At 37.8% G+C, this 22,066-nt stretch overlaps 1 protein-coding gene across 7 annotated transcripts in view; it reads right to left on the bottom strand.

Moving 5' to 3' along the window:
* The window catches only part of CCDC91 (coiled-coil domain containing 91), a 449,582-nt gene that overhangs the window by 369,670 nt on the left and 57,846 nt on the right, over window positions 1–22,066 (bottom strand). Inside the window, exon 1 of one of the 7 annotated variants that reach the window (XM_064284446.1) lies at window positions 11,061–11,189. The exons of 5 other annotated variants lie outside the window; for them this stretch is intronic. In XM_064284446.1, the coding sequence (XP_064140516.1) occupies window positions 11,061–11,135 (75 nt within the window). In that variant the 5' untranslated portion in view covers window positions 11,136–11,189. Of the gene's footprint in view, window positions 1–11,060; window positions 11,190–22,066 lie in introns of those variants that run through there. One more of the 7 variants, XM_064284445.1, reaches the window with a different exon arrangement.

Here is a 22,066-nt window from a genome sequence, read left to right on the forward strand (position 1 = left end):
TACTGATCAATTAGTAGATAAGAACTGCTTTAGGTGAAGGGAAGGGCAATACTTAATACATGGAAGGTCAGCTCAACTGGACTGGACCAAAAGCAAAGAAGTTTCCAGGATAAAATGAATGCTTCAAAGGTCAGCGGAGCAAGGGCGGGGGTTTGGGGACCATGGTTTAAGGGGACTTCTAAGTCAACTGGCAAAATAATTCTATTATGAAAACATTCTGCATCCCACTTTGAAATGTGGCGTCTAGGGTCTTAAATGCTAACAAGCGACCATCTAAGATGCATCAATTGGTCTCAACCCACCTGGGTCAAAGGAGAATGAAGAACACCAAGGTCACACGACAACTAAGAGCCCAAGAGACAGAAAGGGCCACATGAACCAGAGACCTACATCATCCTGAGACCAGAAGAACTAGTTGGTGCCCAGCCACAATCGATGACTGCCCTGACAGGGAGCACAATAGAGAACCCCTGAGGGAGCAGGAGATCAGTGGGATGCAGACCCCAAATTCTCATAAAAAGATCATACTTAATGGTCTGACTGAGACTAGAGGAATCCCGGCAGTCATGGTCCCCAAACCTTCTGTTGGCACAGGACAGGAACCATCCCCGAAGACAACTCATCAGACATGAAAGGGACTGGACAGTGGGTAGGTGAGAGATGCTGATGAAGGGTGAGCTCATTATATCAAGTGGTCACTTGAGACTGTGTTGGCATCTCCTGTCTGGAGAGAGGATGGGAGGATAGAGAGAGTTGGAAGCTGGCAAAATTGTCATGAAAGGAGAGACTGGAAGGGCTGACTCATTAGGGGGAGAGCAAGTGGGAGTACGGAGTAAGGTGTATATAAACTTATATGTGACAGTCTGACTTGATTTGTAAGCATTCACTTGAAGCTCAATAAAAGTTAATATAAAAAAAATGAGTGACATTCTATAAAATCTCACGAGACAAAAAATTGAAAAAAAGATAAAGTAATCAACAAAAGCAAACGAAGATATGATTCAGATGTATGAACTCTCAGGTACCAAACCAAAAACCCGGTGCCGTCGAGTTGATTCTGGCTCATAGCGACCCTATAGAACAGAGGAGAACTGCCCTATAAAGTTCCCTAGGAATGCCTGGCGGATTCCAACTGCCGATCCTTTGGTTAGCAGCTGTAGCACTTAACCAATACGCCACTCTCAGATAGGAACCTAGAAAAATTTTTTAACGCCTTTGATTACTATAAAGTCCCTGTGTGGCACAAATGGTTAAATGCTCAACTACTAGCCAAAAGACTGGCAGTTTGTCCCCACCCAGAGGCACTGAGATGGTTAAGATTGTGTGTCAACTTGGCTGGGCCATGATTCTCAGTGTTTATATGTGATCACTTCCAGGACTGAATCTGCTGTGAGTAGCCAATCAGGTGAGAGGGAGTTTCCCTGAAGTTGTGGCCTGCATCCGAATATAAGTAGATGTTCTGGCTTTTTGCTCACTCCGTATCCCGCAGCTGTCTCCTACTTGTCTGATCCCCAACTCTTGGGACTTGAGGTACCTGCTTATCTCCAGACTTTGGGATTCGTTGATCTTCGCAGCCTGAGAGTGGTCTCTGAGCTGACGATCCTGGGTTTATCTGCCCCTGAGGCTATGTGAATCAAGAGAAGCCTCTATGCTGATCCACGGACTTGGGACGTTCCAGCCTCTACAATTGCGTGAGCCACTTCCTTGATACAAATTTCTCTCTATATATATTTATATACTTTACTGGTCTTCCTTCTCTAGAGAACCCAACCTAAGACAGGCACCTTGGAAGACATGCCTGGCAATCTGCTTCTGAAAGGTCACAGCCTCGAAAACCCTATGGAGTAGAGTTCTACTCTGATACACATGGAGTCGCCATGAGTCAGAACCAACTCAATAGCAATTAAAAACAACATAATAGAAAAGGTGGAAAACATGCGTGAGTAGATTTCTGCAAATAGTCAAAAATTAAAAAGAGCAAAAGGAAATGTTACTAATGAACAACAGAACATTAGAACACAAGAATTCCTTTCCTGGGCTTATCAGCAGATTATACAGAGCAGAGGAAAAACTCAGTGAACTTGAAAATAGGTCAACAGAGATTATCCAAATTAAAACACACACACATGTGCGTGATAAAACAAGACAAAACTGTATCCAAAGGCTTGTGGGACAATATCAGAGGGCCTATCACATGTATAATTAAAATCCCAGAAAGAGAATGCAGAGGCCAAAGAAATATTTGAAGTGATAATGGCTGAAAATTTTTCAAAATTATAGACAAGGCACAAATCAAAGAAACTCAGAAAACTTAAGCAAGAGAAATACAAAGATAAACATACATATCCATATCACAGTCAAACTGCTAGAAATCAAAGATAGAAAAAAATTTAAGGTAATCAGCGGAATCGTTTCAGTTCTCTATTCCTTCCTCAAAATACAGTGGTTTAAAACAACCATCTTATTACTTCTCACAATTCCAAAGGTCAGAAATTCAGCAGGGGACAATAAAGATTGCTCATCTCTAGTCCTCATGATGTCTGCTAGGACCAGCTAGAATGGCTCAAATGTGTCATATGTCTGGGGACCTTGGTTCTTACCACCAGTTGGGTTTTTCAGGCTACTCCATGTATTTTTGGGATCTCTCCCTCTCTGTGTGGTCTCTCAAAGAGGATAGCCAGACTCCTTAAATAGCAGTTCAATACTCGTAAGAGCACAAAAACAGAAGTTGCCAGGTCTTTTTAAATCTTAAGTCTGAAATCAGCACAGCATCACCTCTATCACATTCTATTGGTTAAATCAAGGCACAGTGCCAGTCCAAATTCATAATGGGAGGTAACAACATAAAATAAGGCAGCAACATATAAGAATGAACACCAGGAGGTAAAAGTCATTGGAAGCCACCTAAGATGGTCTAAAACACTATCTTGGAGATGTGACAATACTCTGAGCAACTGTCCGTTGTTCTTGCTTCAATGACGTACTGGCACCTTTAGCTGCCCAGCATCATCCCGATTTTCTAATCAAATACGTCCAGGTTCTTTAAACTCAACAATGTCTGGGTTATCATACATGTTAACCCATATTACATGTTACCCATATATGTTAACCCATATATAACATGGGTGTTAACACAGATGTTAAAATTAGCTATCATAAATGCAAAGTAATCTATAATGCTAACTGTAAAAAAAAAAAAAAAGAGGCATTGCCTGGATTAAGGTTAGGTCATAAAGACAACTTTGAAAAAAAATTTTTTAAAAGACAAAGTCCAATGAATTAATAATAAGTTTTTTCAGTTAATACGTAATCCAGTTGATGACTTCTTGCTATAGATATAATTCCAAGAACCAAATTTATCCTCAGTTGATCTCACAATATTCTTACTGAATTTAATTCAATATACTTCCAGTTTCTTAAGTGCCCATAAAGCCTCTAGCACTATCTGCAGATACTATAAGTGCACAGGAATCAGAAAACTTAATGTCAGGTAAGATACAATACAAACATTTGTCATAGATTGAATTATGTCCTCCCAAAAATGTGTGTATTAACTTGGTTAGGCCATGTGTGGTTGTCCTCCATTTTGTGATTTTCTTATGAGTTATAAATCATAATCTCTGCCTTTGGTTAAAAGGATTAGGGTGGGATGTAACACTCTTGCTCAGGTCACCTCCAGTATCAATTCTAAAACCATTACACATATGTACAAGGACTGAAAAATAAAACTGCTTGTTTTACTTTTTTTTTTTAATATAAGCTGCCATACACATTTTTCAGTGTCTTGTTTTTCTCATGCAATAATACTTCATGGAAATCCATACTAGTCTACTGCTAGGTATTTGATTCATTTTTTTTTTTTTTAATAGCTACTTAGATTTCATCCTGTATATACATCACAAATATTTCCTCAATCATCCCCCTACTGATATGTACTTTGTTTCCAGTTTTTTTTGTTTGTTTGTTTGCCACTACAAACAAAATCTTGTACAAAAACTCTTACATGTGGAAGTATGTTTCTATGGGCTAGATTTCAAAGAATGAGATTGCTATGTCAACTGGTATACGTACTTTTAATTTTAAAACATGTTGCCAGATCACTGTTCAAAAGGCTTTACTAATCTCCATTTCTGCCAGCAAAGTATAAAAATAACTTTTTCCCTTAGGTCCTTGCCAGCAAAAAGTTTTTGTTGGTCCTTTTCTCTTCCCTTCCCCCCACCCCCCACCACATTAAGGGCAGGGATTGAGAGAGGCAGTTTGATAGACATAAAGTTATATCACATTGTTATTTTAATTTGCATTCCTCTACTAGTAAGTTTTAAAAACTTTTCGTATGTTGTTGGCCATTTGGATTTCCCCCCCAATTGGACAGCCAGATGTGCCAGAGCTAGTTATTAAATAATCCATCTCCATTCCCCTAAATTGAATTTTCATGTATGACATTCTTACATGTATGGGGATCTATTTTTAAGATCCTCTACTCTGTTCCCCTGAGTTAACATAATTTGATTTCTCTGGGCCATCATTTTAGTCCCAGTATCGAGCACAATGGTTGATATAATTCTATCATTATTTGCCGAATGAATGAACTTCAATAAAAAAGGAAGTATTTTTTATTTGTAGCCACGTGATAATAGTACCTAGTGTATTCTCTTCCTGAGTGTATGACTTGTTCACACCCAGCACATACAGTACATTAGAGGAATATAAAGACTTCAGAATGAAATGAGTTTAATAAAAGGCAAAAGGAATTATACATAAGCATTGTACTCCAGTATCAATTCTAAAACCACTATAATTATGTACAAGGATTGAACGATTAAGTAAATGAATGGCAGATGGTAGGAGCCAGGTTTCTCATTATTTGAGAAAGGTAAGAAGCTAAAATAATACATATAGTAATGGCTTAGAGTTGGAGACATCAACTGAACTTGTGTTTAGATTAACAGATACAAATGGTTACATTTAGAAATATTTATACATGTGTGTATACATGAATTAATATATAAATATATATTTCCTTACTCTGTCAGAGGGCCAGGAGACCTGGTGGCACAGTGGTAAAGCACTCAGCTGCTAACCAAAAAGCTAGTGGTTTGAGTCCACTAGCCACTCCACGGGAGAAAGATGTGGCAGTCTGCTTTCGTAAAGTTTACAGCCTTGGAAACCCTATGGGACAGCTGTACTCTATCCTATAGAGTTACTATGAGTCAGAATTGACTCAATGGCAACAAGTTTTGGTTTTGGTCAGAGGGCCTAGAAGCAACAATACCCCTAATGGCAAGGAGAACACCTAACCCAGATCTTGGTTTCTCCAATAAAAGGAACAAGAGCCGATTCTAGAACTGGGGCAGGAACTACACAAGAAGCACCTGGAGCATCCTGTAGTACCAGAAAGCAAACGTTTGCTGAAACACATACAAAATGATAGGGGTATGTGAAAGGCAGCCAACGGGAAGAGCTCACAATAGTCAAATGTAGAACAATTTGAGCAACAAAACAAATAAATATCGGATTATAACACAAAGTATAAAATAAATATCCATAAGCCCATATGAATAAAATTAAATGACTGACTAAATAATTGACGGGGAATAGACAAATCTCCCATGCAAAAGAATTACAAATAATTTATGTAGATATATAACCCTCCAGGAGGTGGAGCCTAACTCCCCATTCCTTATAGTATGAAAAGAAGGAGTAGCCTGGCAAACACTACCTCAGCCAGGTGATCAAGGTTCACAACAGTGGTAAGGTATATTGACAATATATACCCTTGATATGATGTGATAAAAAATGGTACTTTACCTCAGTCTGAGAAAAACATCAGATAAATTCCAGTTGAGGGACAATCTACAAAATAAGCAAGGAAGTGAGGATGACAAGACTTAGTTTCATGTATTTTGGACATGTTACCAGGAGGGGCTATTCCCTGGAGAAGGACATCATGCTTCATAAGGTAGAGGGTTAGCAGAAAAAAGGAAGACCATTTGACAAGATGGACTTACACGGTGGTTCCAACAATGGCCTCAAACATAACAACGATTGTGAGGATGGCACAAGACCAGACAGTGTTTCTTCTGTTGTACATAGGTCTCTCTGTGTCATAACCAATCGGACAGCACCCAACAACAACAACACCTACAAAATATTTGACCGATATTCATGAAGACTTTCAAGGTCATTGAAAATAAAAGTTTAAGAAACTATCACAGCCAAAAGAAGTCTAAAGGAGACATAATTACAGAATGCAATGCGGTATCATAGATGAGATTCTGGAACAGAAAGAAGACATTAGGAAAAAATTAAGGAAATCTCAATAAACTATGGTCTTTAGTTAATAATTACATACCAATATTACTTCATGAATTGTAGCAAACGTATCATACTAATTACGGATAACACTGTGAAGAACGGGATTTCCAGAACATTTAATTGTGCTCAAGGAAGCTGTACATAGACAAAGAGGTAGTTGTTCAAACAGGTAGTTGTTTAAAGTCAAGAAAGGTGTGCATCAGAGTTGTATCCTTTCACCATAACTATTCAATATATCAGGTCGCTATGAATCAAAATCAACTTGATGGCAACGGGTTTGGTTTTTTTGGTTTCTTATTCAATCTGTATGCTGAGTAAATAATTCGAGAACCTAGACTATATGAATGGAAACCCTGGTGGTGTAGTGGTTAAGTGCTATGGCTGCTAACCAAAGGCTCGGCAATTCGAAGCCACCAGGCGCTCCTTGGAACCTCTATGGGGCAGTTCTACTCTGTCCTATAGGGTCGCTACGAGTTGGAATCAACTCGACAGCACTGGGTTTGGTTTTGGTTTTTAGACTATATGAAGAAGAACAGGGTATCAGGATTGGAGGAAGACTCATTAACAACCTGCGTTATGCAGATGACACAACCTTGCTTGCTGAAAGTGAAGAGGACTTGAAGCACTTACTGATGAAGATTGAAGACCAAGGCCTTCAGTATGAGTATACCTCAATATAAAGAAAATAAAAATCCTCACAGCTGGACCAATAAACAACATCATGATAAACAGACAAAAGATTGAAGTTGTCAAGGATTTCATTATACTTGGATCCACAATCAACACCCACGGAAGTAGCAGTCAAGAATTTAAAAGACGCATTGCATTGGGCAAATCTGCTGCAAAATACCTCTTTAAAGTTTTAAAAAGCAAAGATGTCACTTTGAAAACTAAGGTGCTTCTGACCCAAGCCATGGTGTTTTCAATTGCCTCATATTCATGTGAAAGCTGGACAATGAATAAGGAAGACCACAGAATTGACGCCTTTGAATTGTGGTGTTGGAGAAGAATATCGAATATACCACGGACTGCCAAAAAAACAAACAAATCTGTCTTGGAAGAAGTACAAACAGAACACTCCTTAAAAGCAAGGATGGTGAAACTCTGTCTCACATACTCTGGACATGTTATCAGGAGGGGTCAGCCCCTAGAGAAGGGCATCATGCTTGGTAGAGTCAACAAAAAAGAAGACCCTCAATGAGATGGGCTGACACAGTGGCTGCGACAATGAGCTCAAGCATAACAACGATTGTGAGGATGGCGCAGGACCGGGTAATGTTTCATTCTGTTGTACACAGCGTCACTATGGGTCGGAACCAACTCTACACCACCTACCAAGAACAACATTAAGATGTTCGTAATAGGGGAAACAGGGTGTGGGGTATACAGGAACTCTAGGTACTACCTCAAAATATTTCTGTAAGTCTAAAATTATTCTAAGATAAAAGTTTATTTTAAAAACTAGCATTTAATCAGTATCTACTATATGCCATCTTCTTTATACACACAATGTCTCATATTTTCAATGCCCTTTCTGGAATGCTTCCATCTGATAAATTCATTCTTCAAGACCAAGGCCAGGAGGATAAGTGGGAGGTAGGACAGATGGACAGAACAACCCCAAAACATAACCTTTTACAAAATTTTCAACCATCCCTCTTTATTTACACATGTGTCTTATGTCACACATCTAAAAGAAGGAAGCTAGAACCATCTGGCCACTTACAAATCTCTCCATTGTATCAATCTTGATAGTCAATATGGTGGTATAGGGAAGATCTAAAAGAGAAGTCCCATTTGAACTGACCAAAAGAAATATGATCAAATGCAGCCTAGTATTTCAATAGTTATGTCTTAGTACTATCAAGACTTTCATGACTTTCTAAAACTGTTATTACACTTTCCCTTACCCAAAAGCAAATACAGCAACACAGAACTTCTCTGTACTATAGATTTTTTCTAATCGCACAGTATTGTCACCTTTAAAATTTACGTTATACTTGTCTAAATTTTCCCTAATAGACTGTACAGCTCCTTAGAGGCTAGAGTCTTTCACCTGTCCTCATATGCCCTATATAAGACTTCGCAACACTTTGCAAGTAGTATCTAAGACTAGAAAAACAGCTACCTGACTTATTTTTTGTGTATAAGACTGAAAACACTTAAAAGTAAAATGGCCTAAATAATTATTTTAAGGGCTTAAAAAATAAATGAGGTGAAAAAATTTGGGCTATCTTATTCCAAACTTTCTCACATTTTTTTCTTTTATTAGAATTCCATATAAGTGATTCAGAGAAACATGAAGAAGTTTAGTCAGATTTAGTCAAAATACAGTAGCACGATATACATTAAAAACTGATAACGGCAAAAAGTCACACCATCAAAAAGCAAAGTATAATAAAAGCAACTCATGGTGGGGGGATAGATGCAAGATAGGTATCACTGGGACGAGCTCAGACTAGTTTCCTGAACCAGGCACGTGATATTAAACATTAAAAGAAAGATCAGAATATGCCATCACATTGGAGATAAACCAAGAATATTACATGATGAGACTGTAAGATACTAGAATAAATAAACAAAACTAAGAGTTTTCTTCCACAAGTAACTGCAAAATGCCAAGAATTTTTACTTATTAAGGATACGTTCACTATGTACTAGGCACAATACTGTGAGTAAAGAATAGGACAACTGTTCTCTGCAATCAAGAAGTCTACTTTCTAATGCTACATCTCAAAAAGGACAGGTAAACAAGATAATTATCGATTTTGATTAACAAAACAGAAAACAAAAAAGGGACTGACAGTGAAAAAAATAAAGAACTGGGTGGTAAAAGAAAGCTCATGTGAGGGGCTAATATTTAAGCTGACAGTCTAAAGATAAGGAGGGGCTAAGAGTAAGGAAGTCCGTTGGTGGTGCAACAGTTAAGCGCTCAACTACTAGCTGAAAGTTTGGTGGTTCAAACCCACCTATAGGCACCTTGTAAGACAAGCCTGGCAATTTGCTTCCAAAAGATCACAACCTTAAAAACACTATGGAGCAGTCCTACTCTGCACACATGGAGTCATCATAAGTTGGAACAGACTTGATGGCAACTGGCAACAAGAGTAAGAACAGTAGGGAAATTTATCTGTGAATATATCCAGGTGACAAGAAGAAGAGTGGAGGGCTGCTTAAATCTCAGATCCTTTCCTACTCTATGATTAACTCTTTCATTAATTATAAAAACATATATTTGTATGCATTATTTTCTTGTGGCTGCTTTTACAAAAATTACCACAAACTTAATGGCCTAAACCGACAGAAACTTACAGTTCTGAAGGCCAGAAATCCAAAATTAATATCACTGGGCCAAAAATTAAGGTGTCAACAAGGCCACACTCACTCCAGAGGCTGTAGGATAGGATCTATTCTCTGATTCTTCCAGTTTCGGGTGGCTCCCAAAATTTCTAGGCTTGTGATCACATCAACTCTAATCTTCAAGGCCAGCAACTTCAAAAATCTCTCTGTTCTGAATTCATATTACCTTGCCCTCTATGTTTCTGTGAAACATCCTTCTTCCTCTCTTTTTATAAGGATACTTGTGATGGCATTTAGGGATTACTCAAATAATCCAGGATAATCTTTCCACCTCAAATTTTTTTACTTAATCACATCTGCAAAAACCCTTTTTCCAAATAAGGTAACATTTACACGCTCTAGGCATTAGAATCTGTTACATTTATAGGGATATTATTCTGCCCAACACATCACAGAACAAAAAATATCAACAAAACTGAATGGGAAATATTAACATGAGGGAGAAAAGGGAGCCCTGGTGGTGCAGTGGTTAAGCATTTGGCTGCTAACCAAAAGGTTGGCAGTTCAAATCCACCAGACGCTCCTTAAAAACCCTGTGGGACAGTTCTACTCTGTCTGATAGGGTTGCTATGAGTCAGAATCAACTCGACGGCAATGAGTTTTTATTAGAGATATGCTCAGAGTTGCAAGTAAATGTTTCAATCACTTACAATGAGACATACAAACTAAATTTTACCAATTAATTTTCACTTTTCATTAATACATATTACTTTAGTTGTATATGCAGGAGAAAGATGTTGCAGCTTGCTTCTGCAAAAATCATAGCCTTGGAAACACTATAGGGCAGTTCTGCAGTCCTACAGCATCACTATGAGTCAGAATCGACTCAACAATGGAAGAGTTTTTTAGTTACATATACTTCTACCTACTGCTTTTCTAAGAAAGAAGATTCTGAAAACTGTACCTACTATATTCACATGAAAGATATATGGATATATGCGATATATGGAAAAATGATAAACTTCATGTGAGAGATGGAGCTGTGAACAATTGTTGTAGTTAAAATTTATAATTAGTATGAGTCGATCCTTCGACGGCACTGGGTTTGGGTTATAGTGTCACACAAAAGTGAAAAGCATCCTTAAGTTTTGGAAAACATATAACTACACAAACATTATACATATTGTACACCTATATTATACATGAACACTTATTTTTTTAAACAAACTTTAGGGAAAAGTCCTATAGTGAAAATAAGTCCTCAGGCGGGGCCAAGACGGCAGAATAGCCAGACACTTTCTGCGGTCTCTCTTACAATAAAGACCCAAAAAAACAAGTGAAACATTTATATTTATGACAAGCTAGGAGCCCTGAACATCAAAGGCAAAGTTAGAAAACAAACTGAGCGGCAGGGGCAGTGAAAGACGGTTCAGAAGAGGAGTTACCGGAACTGAATTGCCGGGATCCCTCAGGCACCATTCCTGGGAGAGGCAGCAGCGGCGGCGGGCTGGTGGTAGCATTCGGCCGCAGTTTCCTCAGGAAGAAGCAGCCAGCCACACAGCCTACTCACACCTCTGGAACCAGAGAAGAGCAGCGCTCTAAGCAAAAGCTAAGTACTTGTGTATGTATTTTACCGTGCCCCCGCCCCCAAGCTGGCTTCAGTGGCTGTTGATTTCCCTGGGCCTGAGATAGGCCATGTTGATCGCCCAGAGCCATCCTCCCAGCCTTGGAGTAGGAATAAATTCACAATTGAGGGAAAAGATAATTTGCCAGCTCCACTAACTTGGGGAGCTCAGGACAGAAGCGGCTCCCATCAAGGCATAAACGGTCTGTGGACTTTGAATACCTCTCCCCCCTGCGTAGACCTGTGTGGGCCTATTTCAGGAGAATAGGCCCTTGTTGGCTGATTGCATCCGTTTCAGTTGTGTGGTGAAGAGGTGGGTGTTTGATATTTGACACCGCTTTGCCTATTACATAGGGTCCTCACCTACCCACATCAGGGGCATAAGGACTGGTGGCTCCACTCAGGTCACCCAGCCACCCATGAGAGGGGTCCAAGGATAACTAGTACCTCCCAGTCCTTACAAACAAAAGCACTGGGTGTCCGTGGTCCATCTGCAGGACCCATCCAGCTGTATGCTCTAGGGAACAGGGACATGCTTTCCTCACAGACACTCGGGGGATGGCTGTCACCTCCTCCCTTGTCCAGAGCGTGACCCCTGCTGCAACCAGGTACCAGTACTTACACCAATCACCCCTACGCCTCTAAGACTGGAGGACAGAGCCTGTACCACACACATGATGATCAGCTACCTGGACACCTGAGCTGAACTCATACAAGAAAAGTGAATGGACTCCTAGACTGATATACCTGATAACAGCTCTAGCCATCTGGTGACAGGATGTCAGAGCTTCAAAGGCAAAAACAGTCAAGCTAGCTCACTCAAGCAACCCATTTGGGCATATCAAAACAAAACAAAGCAAGAAGGTACGACACAGTAAGCAAACATAAACTAATACAATAAGTTATAGATGGCTAGGAGACAATAGTCAATATCAAGTCACATAAAGAAATAAGTCCTAAGCTGTTTCCAAAAATCAAGTTTTCACATGTTATATGGTCCTAAATTGTGGCTCACCTGTATTTTACAGCTTTTAAAGATATCATGTTTTTGTTGTTGTTAGGTGCCATCGAGTCAATTTTGACTCACAATAACCCCATCCATGTAACAAAGTAGAACTGCCTAACAGGGTATCCTAGGCTGTAGTCTGTACAGAAGCAGATTGCCAGGTCTCTCTCCCGTGGAGACATTGGGTGGGCTCAAACAGCCATCCTTTTAGTTTAGCAGCCAAGTGCTTAACCATTGCACTGCCAGGGCTCCTTGAAACGTATTTTAGTGACTAAGAAAATCTCTTTTTTTCCAGTTGCCATTAAGTCAATTCTGACTGAGGGCGACCTCATGCATGTCACAGGAGAACTGCACTCCATAGGATTTTCAATGGCTGTGATCTTTCAGAAGTAGTTTGCCAGGCCTTCAGAAGTGCCTCTGGGTGGACTCTGTCAACCTCTCAGTTAGTAGTTGAGTGTGCTTAACCATTTGCACCACCCAGGGTCCCTAAGAAAAGCTCTTCTATTTCATCAAATGGCTTAATTTGAAAATAACAATGACTACTCATCACTTTATATGATCTGAGCCATATTTTTACGCAACTTATAAAGTTCTATATTTAGAACTTTGGATACTATTACAGATTGAACTAACCAGACCCAGACCCAGTAAACTATGTCCCCCAAAAAACATATACTGGAACCCTGACCCTTATACCAGTGGATTTAATGTAATCTTTTTTTTAACATAATGTAATCATATTCCATAAGACAACCTAATGTAATGTGATTAATCAATCAGTTCAGGTCACACCAGTGTAGGATGGCTCCTAAACCTAATCACTTCCGAGTTATATAAAGGGCATCACAAATACAGGAACAGATGTGTACAAACAGGGGAAAACAGAAGCTGAAAGAGACAGGATCTTCCATTGGAGCGAATGCCCTGAATTCAGACTCTAAGCCTCATGAACAATTTTCTGTTCTTTAAAGCCACTCACTTGTGGTATTTGCGTTACAGCAGCACTAGGAAACTAAGACAGAGACAGAAGTCTCAGTTTGTTACTTCATATGAAGAAATGATACTTCATTGAAATAATGGATATTTTTAAGAATAACGCAAGCCAAGAAAAGTTGATTGGAAGAGAGAAAAGGATATTATATCCATAATACAGCAATGATATTACATTTTTAAGCATAGTTTTTACTGTTATTCAGAACAACTATATTACACACAAAATATCATAAAACTAACTAGAACCCTATTCCACAAAAAAAAAAATTAAAAAGCTGGCTCTGCATTTTTTTTTGGGGGGGGGGAAGGACTCTATGGGGCAGTTCTACTCTGTCCTATAGGGTCGCTATGAGTCGGAATCGACTCGAGGGCACTGGGTTTGGTTTTTTTGTTTGCCTTTTAATACATGAAACTTATACAAAATAAGAGAACAAAGTTAATGGCTACAAAAAAATATTCATTTTTTTCAAAGAATTATGTAACAGAATAAAAGTACATAAGAAATACAATGAGTCAGTTCCAATAACAATGTTTTACAAGGTCACTGGAAATAACCAGTCTTTGCCTAAAGAGAAGAATCACTTAAAATTATAGTGGAATTAACATCTGAAAGTAATTCCTTTTGGCAACACGAGGAAAACAGGTGCCAGTATGAAACAAACGCAAGCAGAGAAAAAGCATTTCCACTCTGCAGCACCATTGTTAATTACACTCATTTGACATAGCTTGAATAAGAATATACAGATCAAAATTCCAACAAAGCATGGCACACATTCAAGAAATGCTGGCAAATCTTAATAAGGGTTATATTTACTTCCAACAGCAAAGCACAGCAAAAACTACTGAAATAAATTATTTCTAAAGACTAGAAATTCCTCACTATTTCTTCAGTTACCATTCACTGGTCATCAAAAAACATCATAGGAAGTTCTGTCACTAAAAAAATGTTACTGAGAAGATCTAATTGTCCTTCATCATTATGGATAATAAAAGACATTACTTTTTAAATCAAAGGTAAATTCTGCCAATGTATATGCAAAATTAACGCTGCATCCAGCTTAAGGACAAAAGAAGAAAAAGTATTTATAAATGTCAAATTCATTTTAAATGCTACCTTCTAAATATGAAACTCAAACCTAGTCCTCTTAACAGAACCATCTCACACTATGGTCTAAATGTCTTTACCAGAATACCAAAAGGGATTTGCAGCCGACCAAAAGATTAAAATATCCCTGACCCACAAAGTTGTCATAACTATACGAATTTATTATTACACATTATTGAGCTTTGTTTTCCTCTATGTCTGTCTCACACTTTGTAAATGCTATGAGGCACTGTAACTGAAATGTAGTGGTGGAACAGGAGCTGGATTAATAAATAGCACTATTCAGTATGGCTTAGAGCCCTGGTAGCACAATGGTTAAAGCAACTGACTGCTAACCGAAAGGCTGGCAGTTCGAAACCACCAGTGGCTACAAGCGAGAAAGATTTGGCAGCCTGCTTCCATAGAGATTTACAGCCTTGGAAACCCTATGGGGTTGCTATGAGTCAGAATTGACTCGACAGCAGTGGGTTTTTTTTGGTTGTTTTTTTAATACAGTATTCCTTATTATAACAAAGTTGCCACCAGCATTCTAGCCTTCATCAGTTTTTGCTCTCTCCAGATGTTTCTTACTCATTTATAATTTGAATTAGTAAAGTATAGGCCTGCGTATTCTTCCATAGTCTTCAATGTTGACATCCATCAAAAATATTCTCAAGCTTTTTACCATAAAAAATGTCATTAATTTAAACATTTAAACCTGTGACAGATGAAAAATGGCCACAAATTCCTTGACAAGCCTGTCAAGAGGTACAGCTTATGTCTTCTCTGCTTGAATGTGGGTGGGCTCTATAACTGCTTTGACCAGTAGTATGTGGCAGAAATGACACAGTGCCATTTCTGGGCCCAAGCCTTAAGAAACTGGCAGCTCACATTTCCTGTCTTTTAGAACACTTGGTCTGGAGCAAGCCAGCCTCCATGTAAGAAATTTGACTATTCTCAGACCAACATGCTATAAGGTAGCTCAAACTGGCCATGTGGAGAGACCACATGAGGACAGAGACACTTAATCAGTCTCCTACTGTTCCAGCAATCCTGGCCTAGGCACTAGACATGTGAATAAAGAAGCCTTCCAATGACTACAGCCCTAGTTACCATCTGACTGCAACTGTACAACAGACCAGCAAAACCCTTCCCAAATTCCTGATCCAAAAAGTTGTTAGCAAAATAACATAGTTTTTTTAAGCCAATGAATTTTGGGGTAATTCGTTACACAGCAATAGATAACTAAAACAAAAACTATCAATTGCATTTTATGGCATGAACAAATTCACTGTGACAAGGGGAAAGAAAGGAGACTACTAACTTGTAGCTATAATGAACTTTAAAAAGGTTTTATCAGTTTACATTCTACAGTAGAAGTTCTCTTAATTGGCTTCCACGTAACTAACTCATAAGATAAACCAATTCTCCCCACCATTTTTGATTGCCACAGTGTGAAGAAAAGAGTCATGGACAGGATATGATCCTGTGCTCGTGTTCCCATCAACTGAATTACTATAAAAAATCAGCTGTATTTTTTCCCAAATGTGTTTATCTCAGTCGTACTAGTTAACTACATAATTTGATCAAATGTTTTTAAAAATCTATAAAATAAAAATGTAAATGGACATAGTTATTTCCATTTGAACAATAAGTTGAATACTTTGTAACGACTTGATAAAGGCTACTTGCTTTAAAAATAAACTACTGTCAAGAGGTAAGACTGTTTATGACAATTCAGAACAATAACTGGGACTACTCTGGAACTGTCTCACTACACTTAAAAGCAAACTGAAACTAGAAATTGAAAATGAACTTAAAGGTCTGGTTTAAGAAAGTCCATGATGAATTCTAATCAGCTGACCCATGTTCAAAGAAAAGATCTGTACCAAACATCAAAAGACTGGACTATAAATATAGATTATGTTTTATGGTATGTACATATTTTTATGACTACCCACTCTAGTCAAAAACATTTTATAAACCTAATAATTACTAGTCTCAATTGAACTGAATAAAAGAGGTTCTACTATAATCTCCTTTTTTAAACTGTTTTTTGTTGTTGTCGTTAGGTGCCATCAAGCACTTCTGACTCATAGCGACCCTACATACAACAGAACGAAATACTGCCTGCATCATCCTCACAAGGTGCTTGAGCCCCTTGTTGCAACCACTTTGTCAATCCATCTCATTGAGGGTTTTCCTCTTTTTCCCTGACCCTCTACTTTACCAAGCATGATGTCTTTCTCCAGGGACTGATCCCTCCTGACAACATGTCCAAAGTATGTGAGACACAGTCTTACCATTCTTGCTTCTAAGGAGCACTCTGGCTGTACTTCTTCCAAGACAGATTTGTTTGTTCTGTTGGCGGTCTGTGGTATATTCAATATTCTTCACCAACACCATAATGCAAAGGTGTCAATTCTTCTTCGGTCTTCCTTATTCATTGTCCAGCCGTTGCATGTATATATGGCGACTGAAAACACCATAGCCTGGGTCAGAAGCACCTTAGTCTTCAGAGTGACACCTTTGCTTTTTAATACTTTAAAGAGGTCTTTTGCAGCAGATTTGCCAATGCAATGTGTCTTTTAAATTCTTGACTGCTACTTGTGTGGGTGTTGACTGTGGTTCCAAGTCAAATGAAATCCTTGACGACTTCAATCTTTTCTCCGTTTATCATGATGTTGCTTACTTATGAGGATTTCTGTTTTCTCTATGTTGAGGTGTAATCCATACTGAAGGCTGCAGTCTGATTTTCATGAGTAAGTGGTTCAAGTCAGTTTCACTTTCAGTAAGCAAGGTTGTGTCATCTGCATGATGCAGGCTGTTAATGAATCTTCCTCCAATCCTGGCACCCCATTCTTCAAATGGATTATGTGCTCAGCAAAAGGTTTTTAATTAAAATATAAAGATGATGGCAAGAGTTAAGCCATATATATGTACCCCAATGAACTAATGATGACCTGTTCAAAGGCTTTGTTAATTAAATTGACAGAAGTCCATATCTACATATCCTTATAACAGAACAAAGATCCAACATTAAATGTGTTTCTTCCTTCCAAACCTAAAAGCTGATATTTTTAGAGCAGGTTAGGGTTCAATAATTGGGACTAAATTGTCTTTTCTAACAAAAAAATAAAATGGAAGATTTTAATTTCCAGATTAAGCTGGACTTTATGAACATTCCATGAATGCCCATCACAATTACCAAAAGACCTACTTCCTACCTAGGTCACAAAAGCATAGTTTAAGTATTGTCAATTTACACAGATTCGTCTTTGATCTCTGTATTAAACAATAACATAAACAAAAACGCTCTCATCCACCACAAGGGGATGTCCTCTAACATTTCTCACACACCATTCAAAAATACTGAAGTGGATGGACTTCAGAAACATTACGATGGGCAAAGTAAACCAGTCACAAAAAGTACACATCGTATAATTACATTTAAATGACATGCAAGAAGACGCAAATATAAATAGGAGTGGATGCCAGGGAGGAGAATGGAGCAAGGTGGAGAAAGATTAACTGGAAGGGGAAAGAGAGAACTTTCTGGGGAGATAAAAATGTTTTATGTCTTGATAGGGGTATTGTTACAAGGTGAGATAGACGGACAGACAATTTGTCAGAATTCAACCAATTATACACCTGATATCTGTACATCTCACAATATATGTAAATTATACAGTAATTTTTTTTAACGGGGGACTTAAGGGGGAAAAAAAAACGAAGAAATTAGTCTAAAAATTAACTCATGAGAGTTATCCATTGAAACAAAATAATGGTATTTTTTTAATCACTGGAATTACTACACAGAGCAACTTACTCGAAGTTGAATTGCTAGTTGGTAGCAGGGTAAGAATTAAAGTCAAGTTTCTGACTGTTCAGTGATAAAGGTTTCAAAGCTGAATAAAACCACCAACTTGATTACATAAACTAAAGTAACAAGATTATCTAGAAAGTTTACAAGCCTTAGCTTCCCTCAGTTTAGTCCCGTTTTTCCACCTATCTAATTCAATTCAATTGGTAAAGTGAGGGTTATCGAAAAAGAGGAAGACTCTCAATGAGATGGACTGACATGGTGGCTACAACAATGGACTCAAACATGTTATCAATTGTGAGGATGGCACAGGACCAGGCAGTGTTTCGTTCAGTTGTGCACAGGGTCGCTATGAGTCAGAACTGACTGGATGGCACCTAACAACTATTCAATTCAATCCAATTTAATTCAATAAGCCCATTATACTTATTCTTTATAAGTCATTATATGAGGAGCTAAGTATAACTTGAATACAAAGATGTATAAAAACCCAGTGTCGTCGAGTCGATTCCGACTCATAGATGTATAGTAACCCCAATACTCAAGACATTTATAATCTAGTAGATGGCATTATACAAGCAGACAACAGCTATAAGGAAAAGACTTAACGGTGCCTGAAATATTCAAACTGAAATCTGCAATTCAGACCAACAGTTTGAAAAGTTTTTTTTTTTAGTAAGGCAAAATAACAGTAAATGGCTTATGCTTTAGGCTTATCACTACTGCAGGAAAATTCTATAAATATCTGTATTTCTGTGTTTCCAGGAAGTTTTAGAATGCAAATACAAAAGGTCTCCTGTAGTTCTATAAATAAAAGATAGAAGTCCATGGTTACAAATCTAGGTGGGTTGGTAAAAACTCCACTGTACTGTCTAATATAGGATATTCAGTTTGATTCAAACATTAACCATCACTGTACCTGACAGTATATGGAATCACAGATTTCAGACCTCCCTAATTAAATTACCCTGTTTAAAAAATTAAAACTCTAAAATAAGAATTACAAAGTGACAGAAAACATCACAATCTGAATTCTGCTTACATAAAACCACATGGTTTTCAATGCCAACTTCCTAATTTACAGCTGGGAAAATCACCATTGAAGAGAGCTGAGCCTGGATCAGATTCACTTAACATAAAAACAGATGTAGATCTCAAATTATATGTGACATCTACAACTACTCATGTAAATAAGAATAATGCAAGCTGAAAGACAATAAACTCACCTAGATCTTTCTAAATTTGGCTATAATACTACTACTAAATGTTCCTTTCCTAAACATGCATATCTTCACTTAAGTGCTATTAAAAATCTAAAATTGCTAATTTCAATTATTTTAGGGAAAGTCTTTTTTAAAAAATCAAAATATTCTGGATCATGGAATACACCTGTCATTTTATAAATATAAACACCCACTAGTCTTTTAGGATATCAAGTCTTAGCACTCCATCTCAGAACTCTTCCCCAAACAACCTGTCATAGTGAACAGGAACAAGCTGTACTAAGGATACATAATAATATTTTTTTCAGCTACTGATTGCCCACCATACATTAACAAAATCAGATGTAAGTCAACAGGAGTCTATATGCAACCATAAACTCACTTTCCATTATTTAACCTAAAAAGCTTGTACCCTATGGAAAGTCCATTTAAAATTTCATCTGGCAAATATATTCTAAAATATTTTGTTTGCCTTTTGAAACCACACCAGATTCTAATCCAGAGAGACAGGAATTCCAGTTTATTTCTCACAACCCACATGTACAAAACCCAAAATAACAACAAAGAAAAGCAATGTTAAAATTCTGTAATAATAGTAAAGCAAAGCAGTTCACCGTACAGCTCCATTTCTTAGGAATTTTTAAAAGTCCCAGCCATAATATGAAATATTTCAACATCTAATTTAAGTACTGAAACTCACAAGGCTCACTCTCGTACCCTGATGTAAGAGTTTTTGGGGTTTTTTTGTTTGGTTGGGTTTTTTTTGTTTGTTTTTTTGACAATGAATCAAACCTAATGTAACTCAAACACTGTAATCTGAATAATTAACTACATGATTTATTTGAAAAAGAACATAATATCCAATACTACGATTACTGCAGTTTAGTAATAGTACATCTCATGATCAACTCTTTATAGAAATAAGCTTCATACTTCTTTTCGGGCACCTATTCCAGGTGATTTCAAAAATAAGATTGTCACACACCATCACATATTGCTAAAGTACTCCAACTACACCAATTCAGAAACATCAAACTCTAATGCCCAGTTTTGTCCCTAACAGTGAATACCACGTGTGAATCAATATTATGTTCACACCACCGCTACACAGAATTCAAACCATGCAGCCCTCTCTACCATACTGGGTTAAAGTTTTTAATACTACTAAAAGTCAGTAAGCACAAAAATCCATCAAAAAACTTGCTTACCTAAAATATTTACAGGATGAAACATTTTGTGTTAACAAAGTTTTCTCATTTATATAGAGATACATGGAAGCCCTTTTCGTTTTCAACTTTAAGAAACTCTAAAATACACTGGCCAATTTCCTTACGTAGGAAATAAAGTACGGAGAGCCCCAATTACATATATCGTTCACAAATGAATGGCCATCCATGGAATTCTTATGTTCATAGTATATATTGAGATTTCCATCTTCTCTTTCCATGTCTCATCCTCACCACTGTCATGCAGTGTTAAAGTGATAGATGTCATTAGAATTAAAGATTTATTTCAGAGAGGGACGATGATATATTGGAAAAAACTAGGAAAACTTAGCCCTGATAAAAGTCAGCAAGGAGCAGAAAAAAAAGGTTACCTTCAAATATCTTAAGACAGAACTCGTAGTCAGCATAATGAAAAATTCTTGGCCCACAAAGTCTATGGTAAGTGGCATCTCTTATTTTTGCTAGTCCAACATCCTTACCCCCACACTTTTTACAGCCACAGGGGTAGGCAATTCATCCAGATGAGCTAAACAAAACAACATATACCTCCCTACACACACACCATAACAATTAGCTGTAGGGGTAGGAAACTGACTCCATCAGAGTTTTTCTAGGACGTTTCCAACAAGAAAAAGGAATAAAGCCTCTTTTCTCTCTGATCATAAAATTCACCTCACTACTAAGTCCTGAACCCAACTGCATTATCTTACTTTCTCAAGAAGGTTTACCTGAACTAGTCCCTGGGCTGTTCTTCCTCCAGATATTTGCATGGCTGCCTATTTCTTGTGATTTATATCTCCGCTTTAATGTTCCCTCTGGACAGAAGCTTTCCTAAAGCAGCTACTTACTTAGTCACTATCACATCACTCTGTGTTAACTTTTTGCATACCACTTATCATTTAACTTATTTTTAATACTCCCTGCTATATCCTCAGCACCTAGAATAGTGGATGGCACACAGTATGCACTCCGTTCATAATTTCTTGAATAAATAAATGTGAGCTGGGAAGAAATGAGCCCAAAGCCAGCAACAGTAACGGTCCTAACCCCAAGAATAAGTCAAATCTGAGAGAACAAAACCATTAAAGAAAGAGAAGCAAAGAAAAAAGAAGTAGACCACCTAGAGGCATCTGAGTATCTGGTTTCAGTCATTCCAAGACCAGCTTCACCCTTGCGCACACTGGAGTCTGATTACATACATCAGAGGTTTTTAAAACAGAATGCACAGATCACCCCACAAGGCAGAGAGGGCACACAGGATAATCCATTAAGATGTGAAAAGAATTACTACAACGTATAGAAGAAAACACATCTATTTTGCATTAGTCTTTGAAAAGTTCTATATTTGTGTCCATTTTATAATGTATGTATTATTACAACCATCTACATATACAATGTATAGATAGGTCTATCCACCCTTTCACCCATCCACCCTTTCACCCATCCACCCTTTCACCCATCCACCCTTTCAC

This window comes from Loxodonta africana, chromosome 4 (genome assembly GCF_030014295.1).
Source record: "Loxodonta africana isolate mLoxAfr1 chromosome 4, mLoxAfr1.hap2, whole genome shotgun sequence".
Lineage (NCBI taxonomy): Eukaryota > Metazoa > Chordata > Mammalia > Proboscidea > Elephantidae > Loxodonta > Loxodonta africana.